The following is a 16,996-nucleotide window of genomic DNA, read 5'->3' as shown; positions in this document are numbered from 1 at the left end:
GACATCACGCAGTAAGTTCGACAGCAAATCTGCTTCAACGGACGTGTTTTATTATGAGCACGCTGGACGGACGGCACGCAAATAAAATCTTCATAAGCGTACGTACAAGAGCGATTACCGGTAAGGGGTTCGAGAAAAGCGAACGTAAATTGGTCAGTCGAGCAGAAGGACGCGCTGCATCCCCTCAACCGACGGATCCAAACGACGTCTGTAGCCCCATCCTCAGCTTTTTACGGTTTGTTCGAAATGCGAGGACCTGACGGCGAGACGAGGGCATCTTTAGCGAGACTGCGGGACCGCCGTCCCCCGCCGCTGTATCCCCCAGCTGCAACCAGCTCGCGCGCAACCGCCATCCACATCCACAGCGCGAACCAGCCACAGGTGCTAAACACGTCCCCGGCCAACAATCGAGGCAAACACCGGCCTGCCGCTACCGTACGTTTTTTGCCGATTGTTTTCACAATTGTAATCCTCACCTCTTAGGTTTTTTTTTTTTTTTTAAATGATCAAACTCGCGAGCTTGAAGGGACTGCATCAACGTAATAGTGAGGAACGAGCGACCTTGGCACACGCGGCTTCTGTAAACAAAGAGCAACATCTGTGCCATCCAAGATCGGTCTCGAGGCAGAACGTCTTGTCTCGGTCTTCTGTGTGTTTTTATTGGGTCTAGACTCGGACTTGGACATCAGACTCGTTTTTTTTTCCCGAGACCTCGAAGATCTTTAAAAAATCAGTCCCGGGCCGTCTGGGTAGTGTAGAGGTATAAGCGCTCGCCTACCACCGCAGAGACCCGGGTTCAATCCCCGGCAGCGGTACCTCCGGCTTGGTCAGACGTTCCTACGAACACAATTGGCAGTGTTCGCGGGTGGGAAGCCGGTGAGTCCTGATCGTTGCATTAGCGACTCCTACTGGTTGGTTGGTTCGCCTGTTCAGCAGGGAGAGATAGCGTGAACCTCCGCGCACGTTACGCTCTCCTCGCTGTCAGGTGAAAAGAAGCGGCTGGCGACTCCACATATAGCGGAGGAGGAGACGTGTCAGTCTACACCCTCCCCAGTCCAACAGGATTGTGCATCGACCAGGATCGTGATACACACGTGATACACATATAACGACTAAATTGGGGAGAAAATGGCAAAAAAAAATGTATAAAAATAATCAGTCCCAAAAATCTCTGGGATAATATGCTCTGTCATACTAGGTAGTGCCCATACAACATCAACCAATGAATACAAACTTGTATCATAAAACATATTAACCAATTAATTTAAAATGGGGAAAAAAGTGCAACACCAGCTGCCAGGCCAAAGCTGGATTGATTTCCAGTTGCCATCTGTTTTATAGTAATTCCCTAAATCATTTTGAATTTTGAATTCTTAAGAATCCATATTTTCTTTTGAAATATCTGAACACAGTATATTTTTAGTTCTCTTAATCGTTGCATTATCTTAGATTTCCAGTCATGGTCTTGCATGGACTCGCACTTCTTTGGTCTTGGTCTTGATTTTGCCCTGATCTCAGACTTTCCTCAGACTCAGTTAGCTCTGGACTTCAGTTGGTCTTGCTTTAGGCAGTCTTGAATACAACACTGCAAAGTGCACTATCGAAGGCTTGCTCACCTGTCATAATAATAGAGTCGAACCGGCAACTCCAGAGTAAATTTGAGGTGAATCTTTATTCAGTGCTATTACAGTATGCCTATATCCTCCTGAGACCCGGTTACTCATGTTTGTCCCCTGTAGGGGACACAAGTCTCTGGTCTTAAATTAAAAGCCCCATATACATAAATTCTACTACGCTGAAACCTACACTACAATGGACATTCAATAAAAAATAAAGAATATTTTTGAAAATATTCCCCCCATCCAGGGCAATGGTACCATTCACAGACCACTGCCCCCCCCCCCCCCCCCCCCCACACACAAACCAGTACCTGGCAATTGCCCCCCCCCCCATGGCGGCGGCCCTGCACTTGTATATCGTCTAAAGAAATAAAAGTAATTTCAAAAAATTTTGGCCGCGTCTCAGGGAGGATTTAACAGACAATCGCGACAGCGCCAACGGAAGGCTAACGAAGGCCGGGAAAACTGACACGTTCATTATCGCGGTCTATAAGGCGCTGACTGGCATTCGACGGCGATCCTCCAGGAACTGGCGTGGAGGCAGTTTCGTGGCAGGCAATTAAAAATCGAGCATTTTGAGGCACGTTAATTTATTTCTCGATTGTTCAATTAGCACGTTTATGGGCTCTTGTCTCCGAGGAAAGGGTGATCTTTGAGCCGGCAGAAATACCGATAAGCTATTTGTTTAGTAACCAAGGAGATCAGTTTCACTCCATTAGTTCGGACAAATTCCCATCCTTACCCACAATAATAATGAGCAATAGAGTTGTTTCTTAGAAGGCTATTTTCCTCTGGGACGTGTAGTTTTTGTGCAGCTAAATGTATTTACATGTCTCTAATCTTTTTTTTTACCTTGATCAATAATAATAGGACAAGATCATTTATTGTTTGTGGTTGTAAAAAAGTTTTTAAGGCAAAACTCTTGTGGCAAAATTGTGTTCTTGTGTAGCAAAACAATGGGACAAATCTGTTGCCACGTCTACGGATGTAAACTATTCTGGGATGTTTTCCTATCCTGCTGCTGTTGACAAAGACTAATTACCTTTCAGTCCTCAAACTTCATTCTTCCAAACTGATGAGGAGATCTTTTTTCCCCCATAAATAATTCATTTTGTGTACAGCCGCACAAGAGTTTCAAACAACAAGAAAAAACGAAGACATACCGCACTCGGAGAAAGTTTACTCAGTTGGCCTACAATCCTATGCTGATGTTGTGATGTTGCAGATTAAAAGACTGAATTCTAGGCCTGGGGTTCACAGGGTGGAATCCTATATTTGTATTGACGTACAAGGTTCTTACCCACACTGGAATAGACTACAGTGCAAAGTGATAGAGTGATAAAGAACTCTGGAATAAGGAAGTGTGATGGATAATGTTACTGGGAAAGTCAACACAAACTAGTCAAAATAAGACAAGGCAGACAAAATAAGAAGGGTGCAGAGGTGAGGCTGTATTGAGGAAGTTCTCAAGGTGGGAGAAAATAAATCCTTGGCTTCATGGTCACTGGAGAAGTTTTTCAAAGCAAAGCAAAGGCCCCAATTGCTTAAACACAATCAGTCTTCACACACCAGCAACTCCTGGCCTAATCCATTATGCTCAAACATTTCATCTCTCTTCCCACTACACTTTGGCCAATTTCAGCGCCTTTTAGCTTTCTGCTTTACTTTACCCATAATGTCACACCATTAGTCCAGATGGACAGTTCTGGCTTATTACAAGCCAGTTATATGCTTACCATTTTACGTTAGTTCAAGGTCAAGTTAATTGTCACTTCACAACTAACACAATCATAAAGGTGAGTGAAATTCTTCAGTGTGGGATTCAACAGTACAGTAGCAGCACAATGAACTAGACTAAAATATGTAAACAGCAGAATAAAATGTAGACATCAACATGGTGCAATATTCAAATCAGCCTTGGCACTGCCAAATGATGCTGGTCGAAATAAGAATGAGGGAAAAAGTATAACAATAAGTAAAAGTTAAAAATAAGCAAAAGGTGTCAGTTAATCTGAGGAATTTGTTAAGATGCTGTAGACATGAAATGAAAAGGGACCCTCTTCTTCACTACAACATAAACCAGTGCCAGGTAGAAAAATAACACATGAATAATGGATAAATATCTACTGTGAGACATCTGACCCAGGACCATGAGAAATAAACTATAAAATGTCCAGCATTTGTTAATACAACCAGGATTCTTGAATCATCTGTAGGTAAAACACGCAAGTGCGTCACTTCCTGAGATTGAGCCTTCGTACCCCCCTCAGAAAGCACAGATTGTCTGTGACGCCACACTAAGTAGGAACGGCTTTTCGAGTTCCGTCTCAGTCCGGGGTCTCGATTCTATGCCCCGCCCACCCGCCACCTCAGCCAAATCTCAGGTGTCGGCCCCTCCCCTTTGCCATCACTCTAACACACAGAATCTTAATGAGAAAGTGGTTGGAATTTTCCAGAGTGCCTGGCCTTCGCCGCTGACGTCAGCAGTCCCGGCTTGCTGGAAGGGTACCTGGCTGTTAAGTAACCCGTTGGAATGAGAAGCGTTTTTTATGTCTGTGCTTGACTGAAGTAATCAGGATTGTGCCTGTGGGCCACTGACCTAGCGCTGAGAAATGACACGTCTCAGCTGGGCTGCTAGCAGAATCAGTAAATTCCCTGACCCAAGTCCCCCCCTTCAGTCATACGCATGATCGGGTCGGTTCCCCGTAGAAACTCTCACCTCTTGCGGATCTCGCCGGACAGTATCTTTTTGGATGTGCTCCCGTCCTGGTATATCCCCCTGTCCTGCGTCAGGGGGGCGTCCCGGATGGGGAGGGGCAGTATCATCGTCTCCTGGGTGACGGGGAGGGCCTCCTCGTCGCCGCCCTGCTGGCCAAGGTGCTGTTTGGCGTAGTCAAACCCTTGCACAGGCTGTGGATCGCCACAAGAACCACAGATCGTTATCCTTCACCACCAGCTTTCTAAGAACCGACAAGTAATGGAGGAGGACTTCTGCCAAATGAATGGTTGCCGCCGGGCTATTAGCAAATAAAACGCCATTCTGGGCTCTCTGAAGCAGCAGTGGGTCACTGTTGCAAAGTTTGCGCTTAATCGATAATTCCTGGGAGGTGTGGAGTAAATGTGATGCACTGCAGCGCGTGTTGTAAACAAAAAGATTCTGAATGGACCCTTCTAGCAGGGCTTCATAGCAACAGAAAGACCCTTCTAGCAGGGCTTCATAGCAACAGAAAGACCCTTCTAGCAGGGCTTCATAGCAACAGAAAGACCCTTCTAGAAGGGCTTCATAGCAACAGAAAGACCCTTATAGCAGGGCTTCATAGCAACAGAAAGACCCTTCTAGCAGGGCTTCATAGCAACAGAAATGCCCTTCTAGCAGGGCTTCATAGCAACAGAAAGACCCTTCTAGCAGGGCTTCATAGCAACAGAAAGACCCTTCTAGAAGGGCTTCAAAGCAGTCCTTCAGTTTTCTTTTCCCCGCAAAGCAGCCGCCTGTGAGCTTGTATTTCTAACACGTGGGCCCCAGGAGGCTGAAAGCACACCGTCTAAATGATTCAAGAGCTCTGTCCGGCGCCGTTAACCGTCAGTCACACGCGGGCGCTGCTTCGGAGCAGAGTTGGTTGGCGGGAAAGTTGGTGGGGGGGGGGGGATGGGAAATCAATACATAGACTTTCCTGCTACATCCCCTCGTCATTGCAGTGATGTAGTCCTGGATTAGGACTCATGTAGTGTTCGGCCGCGACCGCAAAAATGTTCATTCCCGCTCTGAAATTTAGTCCGGCAAAAGGATAGACCGACCTCCAAATGGGGCGCCACCTTTTCCCGCCGCGCTTAGAATTCTCAGGGCGAAGGCAGCGCGGTTGCGGGGTGGCGGTTAGAATTCCGCTGCGTATCCGGATGCGTCTCGCCCCTCCCGCCCCTCCCCTCCCGGCGGCGGGCTGCTCGGTATTCCGTTCGGTGAGGTTGATGCCGTGATCCGGGCCGGTCACCGAAATAAAAATGATGCCTGTGTGCCCGGATGCCGCCTGAGTGTGGAGTATCTCCTCCCGCTGTGTATCTCCTGCATATGACCCCTGAATATCTCTCCTGAGTATGAGCCCTGAATATCTCTCCTGAGTATGACCCCTGAATATCTCCCCTGAGTATGACCCCTCAGTATATCTCCTGAGTACGACCCCTGAATATCTCTCCTGAGTATGACCCCTGAGTATATCTCCTGAGTATGACCCCTGAATATCTCTCCTGAGTATGACCCCTGAGTATATCTCCTGAGTACAACCCCTGAATATCTCTCCTGAGTGTGACCCCTGAGTATCTCTCCTGAGTATGACCCCTGAATATCTCTCCTGAGTGTGACCCCTGAGTATATCTCCTGAGTATGACCCCTGAGTATATCTCCTGAGTGTGACCCCTGAGTATATCTCCTGAGTACGACCCCTGAATATCTCTCCTGAGTATGACCCCTGAGTATATCTCCTGAGTGTGACCCCTGAATATATCTCCTGAGTATGACCCTTGAGTATATCTCCTGAATATGACCCCTGAGTATATCTCCTGAGTACGACCCCTGAATATCTCTCCTGAGTATGACCCCTGAGTATATCTCCTGAGTATGACCCCTGTTTATATCTCCTGAGTGTGACGCCTGAGTATGACCCCTGTGTATATCTCCTGAATATGACCCCTGAGTATGAGCCCAGTGTAAATCTCCTCAGTATGACCCCTGAGTATATCTCCTGAGTATGACCCCTGTGTATATCTCCTGAGTATAACCCCATGGGAATTTCTTATTCACTTTGGCTGGAGATCCCGCATGTTCTCTGTGTTTGCTCAGCCTAATCCCAGTCCAAACAAACTGATGCACTGATGCTTAGCAAGATAGACAGAGACAGGGCGAATAGAGCAAAGATAGACAGACAGACAGACAGACAAGGGGGAGAGGAGGGAAGACAGACAGACAGGGTGAGTGGAGAGAAGACAGACAGACGGGGGAGAGGAGAGAAGACAGACAGACAGGGGGAGAGGAGAGAAGACAGACAGACAGGCAAAGAGACACAGACAGGGGGAGGGGAGTGAAGATAGACAGACAGACAGACAGGAGCAGTGGAGGGAAGATAGACAGACAGAGACAGACAGACAGACGGGGGAGTGGAGGGAAGATAGACAGACAGACAGACAGACAGGAGCACTGGAGGGAAGATAGACAGAGACAGACAGACAGACAGGGGGAGTGGAGGGAAGATAGACAGACAGACAGAGGGAGGGGTGGGATGATAGACAGACAGACAGACAGGGGGAGGGGCGGGAAGATAGACAGACAGACAGGGGGACTGGATGGAAGATAGACAGAGGCAGACAGAGGGAGGGGAGGGACGATAGACAGACAGACAGACAGAGGGAGTGGAGGGAAGACAGACACTGACAGGCGATCTGCTGATACACTTGCAGACAGAATCCACTGATGTAGGACTCTACCTCAGTTCGATAATCATATGCAACACACTGGTAGTTACTGTAGTCCTCTCTCCCTAATGGCCTTTGGTCTGCTTGTTATTCATATTGAACATGTTAAGGAGACCAATCCATTACCCAGCGTGCATCTGGACCCTGGGGTGCATCCTCTAGGAAAATTCTAGCACGTTATATAAACTACACAAGAATAACCGAATCTCCGAAAATTGAATTTTTGCAGGATAATTAACTTACTGAGAGAATTCATAAATTCAGCAGAACGCTGAAGAGATGGGTAGGATATACACTGTATCGAAGGTGGTCTGAATGCAATCAGTATCGGTTTAGATCAAAGAAATCCTACATGTCGCCTTGGAAGTCACGTGAGACGAGGGCTCGTATAAATTCATACGGCATCTGTGCATTTGAATGAAATAATCAGTTTAAATGCTGAAATCCGCATGCCAGTCACGGAAAAACGACACACGTGCACGCTCCGCAGGCCCACAGACACACTCGCACCGCAATCTGCGCACATGCACCGAAAAGCGTGACACATTAAACGCGGCTCTAACATAAAAAAACAAAAAAACATTTCACACCACATTCACAGACAAACAGCTGCAAGACATAAAAAAAGCATGCAGGCACAAAATGTCAAGCAAGATGATTTAAAAAAAAAAAAAAATTTTATTACCAAAGCGCCGCAAACTAGGAGTCGGTCTATGCCCACGAGTGCACCTTCAACTGGGAGAACGTGGAACTGAGATATAAGCTATGTTTTCCCCCTTACTGATATACTGAACCCAAAAGAATGTGGTCTGCAAAATCCTTTGGTTACACACGGACATAGATGTAACTGCCAAAATAAAGGAAATTCCAGCTTGGTGCCAGCCTGATTTTACACTGGTGCAGCTGGTTTGGAGTTGGTCAAGCTGGCAACTTGAGACAGCAACCATGCTTCCAAGACCACTGTGCAACAGACCATCACCAAATTCCAGATGCTATCCAGCTGGAGGAGAAGCTGTTGCCATCTAGATTCCATCTTAGTCTGCTACCTGGAAGTTCCACCAGGGAATACTGTGGTAAACTAGGGTGTTACATCCCAAAGGTCAACCCGAGCTGTCATAACCCAGGACACAATGGACAGGAAAGCAAAGGAGCGTAACAGAGAAGCAGAAAGTACACTGAAAGCAGGTGCTTCCACACACAGTTGTGGTCCCTGAGCTGATGAAGTAAGTAATTAACATTCCAGCATGCTCAGGGTATGGGCAGGCCCCCAGTTGGACATTATTTTGGCTACCACAGCTAGAAAGAGACATCCCAGTGTCTTTGAAAAAGTGGGTGGTTGTTGGGACATGTCCAGCAGGAGCTTCAGTGACTAAGACTGCTGAACCTGCCGATGTTTCACAAGGCTCAATGACTAAGGTGATGTCGCCATGGAAGCGTGAAGGAAAGACCTCATAAACCAGAGGCAACCACGGTCGAAAGCACATACACCTCGACCATGATGTCCACGCGTTGGTTGGAGACGCAGGGTGAAACAGGCAAGTGAGTCCGCATCACCCTCCTCCACCCCAGCTACCAACTGTTGTTTGCATCTAGGTCCTGGGGGGGGGGGGGGTTCTGGTATTCCACCTGCTTAATAGGGCAGATCAGGCTTCCTGTTAGATAGCATAGTGCACACTGGTGCATGCACTGTAGTACCTGAAGCAGATCCATTCAGTGCCATACCAAAAAAATGTACTTACATATTAATGTATTCATTTCAATATTTAATCTGAATATGTGAGTTCTCCTGACTGAATATGAATCTAGGGCATGAGTGGGCAATTTAATAAAAAACACCCCGTCAAGAACTTTACAGAGTGAGATACTATCGTTGCTGTTTCCGTCATTTTGGCAGTTACATGTACTCTATGTACACCCAGTGCTCAGTACACTGACGTCTACAACACACAGAAGGAAATGATTACACTGTCCTAATACCGCCCAATTTCCCCGTCAGGCGCAGTCCCGCTAACCTATTTTCCTCTGTGCTTCAGAACATGTCTGACCTTGTGCCTACTAAGCATGACATGCCCCTTTCACTACAACAAAAACAAATGTGCAGTGCTCAATGGTTGATGGGCTCAATGGGATAAAACAGCAGCTTGGTGTCAAGTTCAACGCTAATATGAAATCTTGGTTATGCATACAAGTCACCGGCAGGATTTTTAGAGTCTCGCAAATCCACGCGACAATAGTTTTCAGCTACTCATAAAGGTATTAGAGCATTATTGGTTTCTTATTCTCCTACGATGCATCGAGGACGCATTAACTGGCCTGACTGTAAAGCAAGACAAAGACAATGAAAAAAATTTGCCACCGCTGCTAACTTGTATGAATAACCCCTAATGTGTTCTTAGAGCATCGCTGCACATTACAATCACTGCATCAGACATTAATATTATAGGAGCATTCAATTGCGTTTGTTTTTTTATTTCACGTATCTTTCATGATGTTCCTTATAACCTAGCAAAACCAAAATATTCTTAAGAGTATACTGATCCTCTACACTCAGTGATGAAAGTGCTCTCAAATAATAGTTATCCCTCAATAGCCTAGGCATGGGTTGGACTGGCTGGGCCATGGCCAACTAAATAGCATCCTGGTACACCCATTTACCTTGGCTGAACCACCACACCAAATTATGAATGCCCACCTCGGTAGTTCTGGCCAATCGAGTTCTGTGCAGGCCCAACAACAAGAAGTATTTCTGACACTGCTGCTCCACTGGTAAATCGTGCTTCCACGAACGCAAATTTTCCGATAAAACTTCTCAGAGAGAAACAGACGTTAGCACCTTCAGCTTTGATCTTTTCTCACCTGAGCTTAGAGCCCTGTTGATAATTAGGACCCGAAATAAATCCGTTGACGGTTCCCGGATACCGTTAGCACGGTGCACGTGCGCCACCCTAACCAGAACCACATCAATCCATCATTCATAAGCAATTCAATCAGTCAGTACCTGGTGGTAATAACTGGCCTCCCTCCGATACGCGGTCTAAATGGGGAAACAATTAAAGTCACATGACGCAAATACATACGAACAAACTAACACTGTTCAGAGTGACAATGGACTGTCTTTCCATGACATAAATAGACTGGAGCAGAGCCTTAGAGGCTCGAATGTTAAGGTGCCTGTAAAAGCGACAGAGACAGACAGTGTGCTCTGGCAGGGACTGTTAGCCAATGTCCACAGACTGGGTGGGGTGGGGTGGGGTTGGGGGTGGCTGTTCTTGGGCGGAGATTTTGTCTTACCTTGGCGCGGGAGTTGATGTTCCCCAAGGCGTCGGTCTTGAAGTCGCCCTTGTTCCTCCTGCACAGAACGGCGGCGATGATGATGATGGCGACCGTTACCACGCCGATGGGCACCAGCACGGCGGCGATGATCCACAGGTTGCTGGGCGGGTCCTTCACCACCGCTGTCGGGGGGGAGGAGACACGGCTCATGCTGACTATCCGCCAACGTTTAAAACGCTCTACAGTGGTCTACGCGCTAACGCTCCAAGACACTTACACCAAATGCGCTATGGGGCGACATAGGGGGCGACATAGCTCAGGAGGTAAGACCGATTGTCTGGCAGTCGGAGGGTTGCCGGTTCAAACTCCACCCTGGGCATGTCGAAGTGTCCTTGAGCAAGACACCTAACCCCTAACTGCTCTGGCGAATGAGAGGCATCAATTGTAAAGCGCTTTGGATAAAAGCGCTATATAAATGCAGTCCATTTACCATTTGCGTGCACTGGGCGATTTCAACTCAACAGGAGAGGAAGACTGCAGCTGAAACAGCACCGTGTCTCCATGGCAGCAGAGACTCTACATCCCTTTTGTTTCTGCTCAGGTACCTTCTGCTCTTTAGCTTGGCTATCTTATTTTGGGATAGACCTTCTGCTCTTTAGCTTGGCTATCTTATTTTGGGATAGACCTTCTGCTCTTTAGCTTGGCTATCTTATTTTGGGCTAGACCTTCGGGCTTTTTAGCTAGGCTCTCTTTTTCGGGGTAGACCTTTTGAGTTTTTCCCAAGGCTATCCACTTTCGTAGTAGGCTACCTGCATTTGGGCAAGACGATCTGCGTTTGGGTCAGACTATGTGCATCTGGGGTAGACTACGTGCTTCTGGGATAGATTGTGTGCATTTCGGTTAAGCAATCTACTTTTGGGTTAGCCCTTCTGTATTTTGGTTAGGCATACTGCTTTTGTGTTAGGGTTAGGGTCAGGGTTATCCAGTTTTGCCAAGACTGCGAGCATTTGGGCTTGACCCCATATGCGAGGCGTTTTGCCCTTAGCCCAGTGGGTCGCCAGCGTCCACTGGGGAGTCGTAAAAGGGGCCGTGTTTTGGATTGGGCCAGGTGGCCCCCGCCCCCTGCTGTATGGATGAAAGTGGTCAGGGGAGCAAGATGTTGGGGCCGGGAGTCGAAAGCAGGTTGGGGGTCCTGCAAATGAGGGCCTGACTGGGGACCACACTTTGTTTGCGGGCCCCAGGCTTGATCAACCTGCCGCTCCTCTACCACAGAGGCGGTGCTGGTACAACCATGTCTGAACTCGTGAAACACTCAAGATCAAACCACTGAACAATACATATGAAACCACAACTGGAATCAGTAGTGTTTCGATTAGGATGCAATTACAATTCGAGATAATACTGCAGCTTTGTTTTGAAGGATCCACAATGGGAAATTGGTAACAATGCAAAAACATATTCATAGGAACTACATAAACAGTCATACCAATTGACATAGACAAAATGCAACAAAATACCTGCAGAGCACATTCACATAAACTACATTCACATGCTACATAAACATTCAGAAACACAAGGCAAAGAGGGTGCACTACATCACCATGCATCTCAAATACATGACATCTTTACAATCCTATATCATATCAAATCAGAGCACCTTGATATTTTATATATACAATGTAGATGGTGACATCACACACCCACTGAAATTATCCATTAGTTTACATAAGTTTATGCAAACGATATATATATATATATATATATATATATATGAATGCATTCCATAGTTCTTACGGAGGAATTACGTAGATCTTATAAGTGTTAGGAAAACATTAGGAGACATTACCTACAACCCTTAAATCCACTCAGGCATGAGACCAGGTTGTAACACGTCTCCCCTGGCAGCTGTTTGTGGCAAAACTATTTAACTTTCCCATCCAAACTTATGACCAAGGTAGTTAAATTCCACTCTTGCGGGCTCTGTGTGTATGCAGGTTTTCGCTCTCAGCAATTACACTGGCCTGATGAGCTAATTAGCTGAATACACTTAGACTGCTTTAACTACAGATTAGACCACAATAAGATGTTTTATTCTGGGACACACGTCATTCATGAACCTATCAAGAAATGCGACCGAAATATCAATTACAAAAAAGATTGGGTTAATTAAATCATTAAGAGCAGGACTAGGCGCCAAATCCAGAAAGAGATCCCATAACCTAGTTTAGACAAAATGAATGCGAACTGCACGAGGCGGTTGAGGAGACAAAGGACCTACGTTCGGCTTGAACCTGGACGAAATATCCTAGGGTGAGGGCCATGGTCTGGGAGTCCACCGTGGTGAGGGTCTTGGCGGCGGACGTCCCGGAGAAGGGGACGCCGTTCAGCTGGACGTAGTAGGTCATTTCGGCTGGGCTCTTGGGACCAGGGACACGTCTGATGCTGACCATCTACACAGACAGAATCCAGCTCATTAGCTAGCTTAAAATTACCCAAACACAACAACAAGAGCAACACAGTACTTTACTTCTCATTTCTATTCATTCTAAGTGGTCGATACTGCAGATAAGCATTTTTAGAGGCCAGTATTGTGGAAATGTCAAATGAGATTGAAATATTATGATGGATGGAGCTACCCATTTAACGATTTACCAATATAGAGTTCAGTAGCAGCACCCCAAGGTCATTTCAAGGTTTTTACAAACATTTAGGGATTGAAAGGTGTGCATACGCTCAATTTAGATGACTGAAAATGTGTACCAAACGCTTAACAATGGATTGCCTAATCCTGGCCTTTCGATGGTTCATCGAAGGTCACCCATCACTCTGTAGATCAGGGCTGGCCAGCTCTGGTCCTGTGGAGCCACAGGGTCTGCTGGTTTTTATTTTCAGCTTAAATACAACAACCCCTTAGACCAGTGGTCTCCAACCCTGGTCCTGGAGAGCTACAGGGTCTGCTGGTTTTTTGTTTTCACCATAAAATCAGCACCCAATTGAGACCCAAGACACCAGGTGAGTTGAGTTAACTGGGTAATCAACTGCTCTAATTGATCCATGAAGTGCAGAGTCACTATGAAAACCAGCAGACCCTGTAGCTCTCCAGGACCAGGGTTGGAGACCACTGCCTTAGACCAAAGAAACCAGGTGAGGTGAGTTAACTGTGTAATCACCTGCTTTAATTGATCAATTCAGTCCCAAGTAAAAAGAAAAACCAGCAGACCCTGCGGTCAGAACTGGTTCAGTGAAAGCAGTGAGGACTGGCACTGGTAACCGGGCGCTCCCTTGGAGAGAGACCCTGGATAAAGGCACCCCAGTGGTTTTAGGGGGGTGCCCCCAGTATTACCAGGGCTCACCTGAGGCTGTGTACTGGCGTGGCGGGTGCGTGGGGGCGGGCGGCACGACCCCTCTTACCTGGACGGTGTAGCTCCCGACCGTGGCGGCCCTCCTGAACCGCCGCCCCTCCTGGTGGGCGACCATGAAGAGCTCAGCCAGACGCTGCTCCATTAAACTGGAAAAGCTCTGATAGCTCCCCTCCAGAGAGGAGTTATCCACGTCCTGTATCACTGCAGAGAGACCGAGTGGCCAGGGCACAGAGCAGAGAGGGGGAGGGAGGGAGGGAGGGAGGGGGAGAGAGAGAGGAGGTGAGAAGGAGGGAAGGAGAGAAAGAGGGGGAGAGGAGCAAAGAGAGGAAGAGAAGGAGAGGGATAACAAGAGAGAGGGAGAGGAGGAGCAAGAGAGAGAAAGAGCGAGAAGAAGGGAGAGGAGGACCGAGAGAGAGAAAGAGGGAGAGGGAGAAAAAGAGAGGAAGAAGAGAAAGAGGGGGAAGCGGAGAGGAAAGAGAGAGAGAGGGAGGCGAAAAAGAGAGGCAGGGGAGAGAAGAGAAAAAGAGGGAGTGAAAGAGAGGACACCAAAAGAGATTAAGAGAGAGAGAGAGAGAAAGGGAAAGAGATTAAGAGGGAAAGATAGAGAAAGGGGGATTAAGAGAGGGGGAAGAAAGGGAGAAAGAAAGGAGAGATGAAAGAAGAGATAGCAAGAGAGAGGAGAAAAGAGAGGGAGAGAGGAACAGGCACAAGAGGTAAGATTATGCATCTTTCACTGCATTAATGCATTCCCTCACATCTGGGGTGACCTTGGTCTTCCATCCGTTCGGGGGAAAAGGCGGGGAGGACTGCGATCCTGGAGATAAGCACTCCCTGTACAGAGGACCCCAGAGCCGGAACCCGACTCCATCGCTCCGGAGGAGCTACCGTACCAGAGAATTCGGCCTTTGAAGGAGCCGGAGAAGCACGCCACCTCGCACACCGGCTCCCAGGGACTCTGCCCTGAGCTGGGGCGTGGCTGCCCCGCGCGCTCGAGCACTCGCTCCCAGCTAGCTAACGGGCTAATTAAACAATCGATCCGTCGCCTACCTGTGATCACCCAGTACCCTCTGGTCGCGGCTGAGGTGTTGAGGTTGTGGTATTCCAAGGCTGGAATGAAAGGAGTAGGAAAGGCGTGTCACAGAGGCGATTGTTTCCCCTGCGCAGTATTATGGTCCAGTGTTAATTCCGCGCTAACGGTACATATGAGTCTAGCCACACGATGAAGGTCGACTAAACGCTGAACATTTTACTGTGCGCAAACCAGGCACTCGCTATGAAGTCTGGCTACACATTTTCTGCCCCCAAGCAAGGGGAGCCGCCATGGATTTCGGGCCCAATGAAAGCATCTCGCGCTGGGCCCCGCCACCCCTAGCCAGCCCAAGAAAACGAAAAAGAAACCGTTAGCTTTGTGGGTACATCAAAAATCAAATATTCTCACAACTTCAATTTCAGTAAGCGATGAGTAGAATGTCATTAATCCTACATTCTTAATATTTTAATATTTTTGGGGTGGTCCATGGGGGGCCATGGGGGCCCATAAAATCGTCCTAATCCCCCCCCACTCCCCACCTCTCATAGGACACCGCTGGCACCTAAAGAAGAGCAACTGAGGGAGTAAGAGCAGGCTGCAGAATGAAGTGCACTGTTAAGTATGCACTGTGTGAGAGGAGGCCTAGACAGATAGGAGACTCATTGCGACTCGCTGGCAGTGAACTTTTAAGTGCTTGCCGTTTCACAGTTCTACCGCTCGAACGAAAAAACAACAACATTGCGTCAAACAGAAAGCACTTCCTTTCGGTCTCATTAGCAAGAAACAAAACCCTCAACTTCCTCCCCCCCCCCCCAGCTCAAGAACTTCTTTGCTAGAAACACAGCCCGCGTGCGAGCCGTTTCCGAACAATGCTTCCGGAATGATTATTTCACACGGATCCTATGAGGAAAATTAGTTTTGAAGAGAAGATAAAAACGGCTTGGTGCAAATGAATATCTGTAAATATGAATCCGAAAAAACAAAACCGAACACACCCAGGGGCAAGACAAAGAACAGGATAAACAGCAGTCTTCCAACTTTACAAATGTTTTTTTTTTTTTTATTAATTAAATAATGGATATATTTAAGAGTTTCACCCGGTGAACATCTCCAACTGTTTGAACTGTGCCATGAAATTCTTGGACTCCGCTTCTGGAACAGCCTCACCCCACCTCACCACCCCCCCACATCCCCCTACATCCCCCACCCGCTTCCGTCACTGTTAATTATTTACTCCGTTAATTGGCTTTGATACGCAAACCATCCGCCGCCAACAAAACCAAGAAGCGTTGTTCTGTGAACGCTGGCATCCGGCGAGCAACAGGAGGACAAGCAGGTAGCTATTTTTACAGCCCGGTTCCTTTCAAAATAGCCCGACGGGGAAAAGTGAAACTGGCACAAAGAAACACAGTTTAGTTTCCTCATAAACAAGCGAGAGAGAAAGCAGGGCTCTCCTTCCTGCAGCCTGGACACATGGACTAAAACTGCCGTGTCCCTCGCATGGCGGTGGGAAATGTTTATCTCCCGATTGGGCGGTTTGGATCAGCGGTGGCCCGGGTGTAGGCCGCAGTAGGGGGGCGGGTAGCACTCATGTCCCGTGACAGGCCTACTAAGGCCTACTAAGTTCTGCATGTAGCCTCTGGATCCCAAAGTAGGACCACTCTCCCTCTTAAATGAAATACAAGACTACAGCTGTGCAGTGGTTGACTTCATCCTGTCATTTCTTATTTTTTTCATTGTGAGGAGACGCTGCTTTTTGATCAAGAAGGGGCGCTACACTCATTGTGTAAACCTGTAAAAGTGAATAATACATGAAATCCATTCTATACTGTGTCACCACATATTTTGGGGATTTAGACGCCAAAGCTCGGCCATTAGTACTCGTACCTGTGCACGAAGTGACAGATCTTGAACCCCATTATAACCCGGGGAAGGGTGAAAACTACAGTTCCCACGATGCATTGCTGCACTTACGCTCAGCGATGACGAGAGGGGGGAAAAAGAGGAAGTAGCCCACCAGCTCGGTGGTGAGTCGGTTCAGGAGGTTGCTGGAGACGGTGCCGTTCAAGGCGGCACTCCCGTTACGCACCACGTAGGTCAGGGACACCGACGGGGAACCCGGCGACTTGAAAGAGCTCAGAATCTGACAGAGAGAGAGAGAGGCAGTGACATCAGCAAGCGTGGAGACGCATCAGCTTCCACAGCAAACCTCAACCGGACAGGACTGCGGTGAGCTGAGGCCGACAACGTTA

The 16,996-nt window shown here is 47.7% G+C and overlaps 1 protein-coding gene across 5 annotated transcripts in view; it reads right to left on the bottom strand.

The window, feature by feature from the left end:
* Positions 1-16,996, bottom strand: part of LOC118215405 (UPF0606 protein KIAA1549L-like) — a 76,320-nt gene that overhangs the window by 16,933 nt on the left and 42,391 nt on the right. For 4 of the 5 annotated variants that reach the window (XM_035396165.1, XM_035396166.1, XM_035396161.1 and 1 more), the window contains 7 exons: positions 16,719-16,887; positions 14,762-14,821; positions 13,764-13,915; positions 12,631-12,802; positions 10,371-10,534; positions 10,078-10,113; positions 4,339-4,529 (listed from right to left, as the gene is read on the bottom strand). In XM_035396165.1, coding sequence (XP_035252056.1) covers positions 4,339-4,529; positions 10,078-10,113; positions 10,371-10,534; positions 12,631-12,802; positions 13,764-13,915; positions 14,762-14,821; positions 16,719-16,887 — 944 coding nt within the window. The remainder of the gene's footprint in view (positions 1-4,338; positions 4,530-10,077; positions 10,114-10,370; positions 10,535-12,630; positions 12,803-13,763; positions 13,916-14,761; positions 14,822-16,718; positions 16,888-16,996) is intronic. The other variant, XM_035396162.1, reaches the window with a different exon arrangement.

Source organism: Anguilla anguilla, chromosome 16, assembly GCF_013347855.1.
Source record: "Anguilla anguilla isolate fAngAng1 chromosome 16, fAngAng1.pri, whole genome shotgun sequence".
Taxonomy (NCBI): Eukaryota; Metazoa; Chordata; class Actinopteri; order Anguilliformes; family Anguillidae; genus Anguilla; species Anguilla anguilla.
This window is presented reverse-complemented; position numbering and strand designations above follow the sequence as displayed.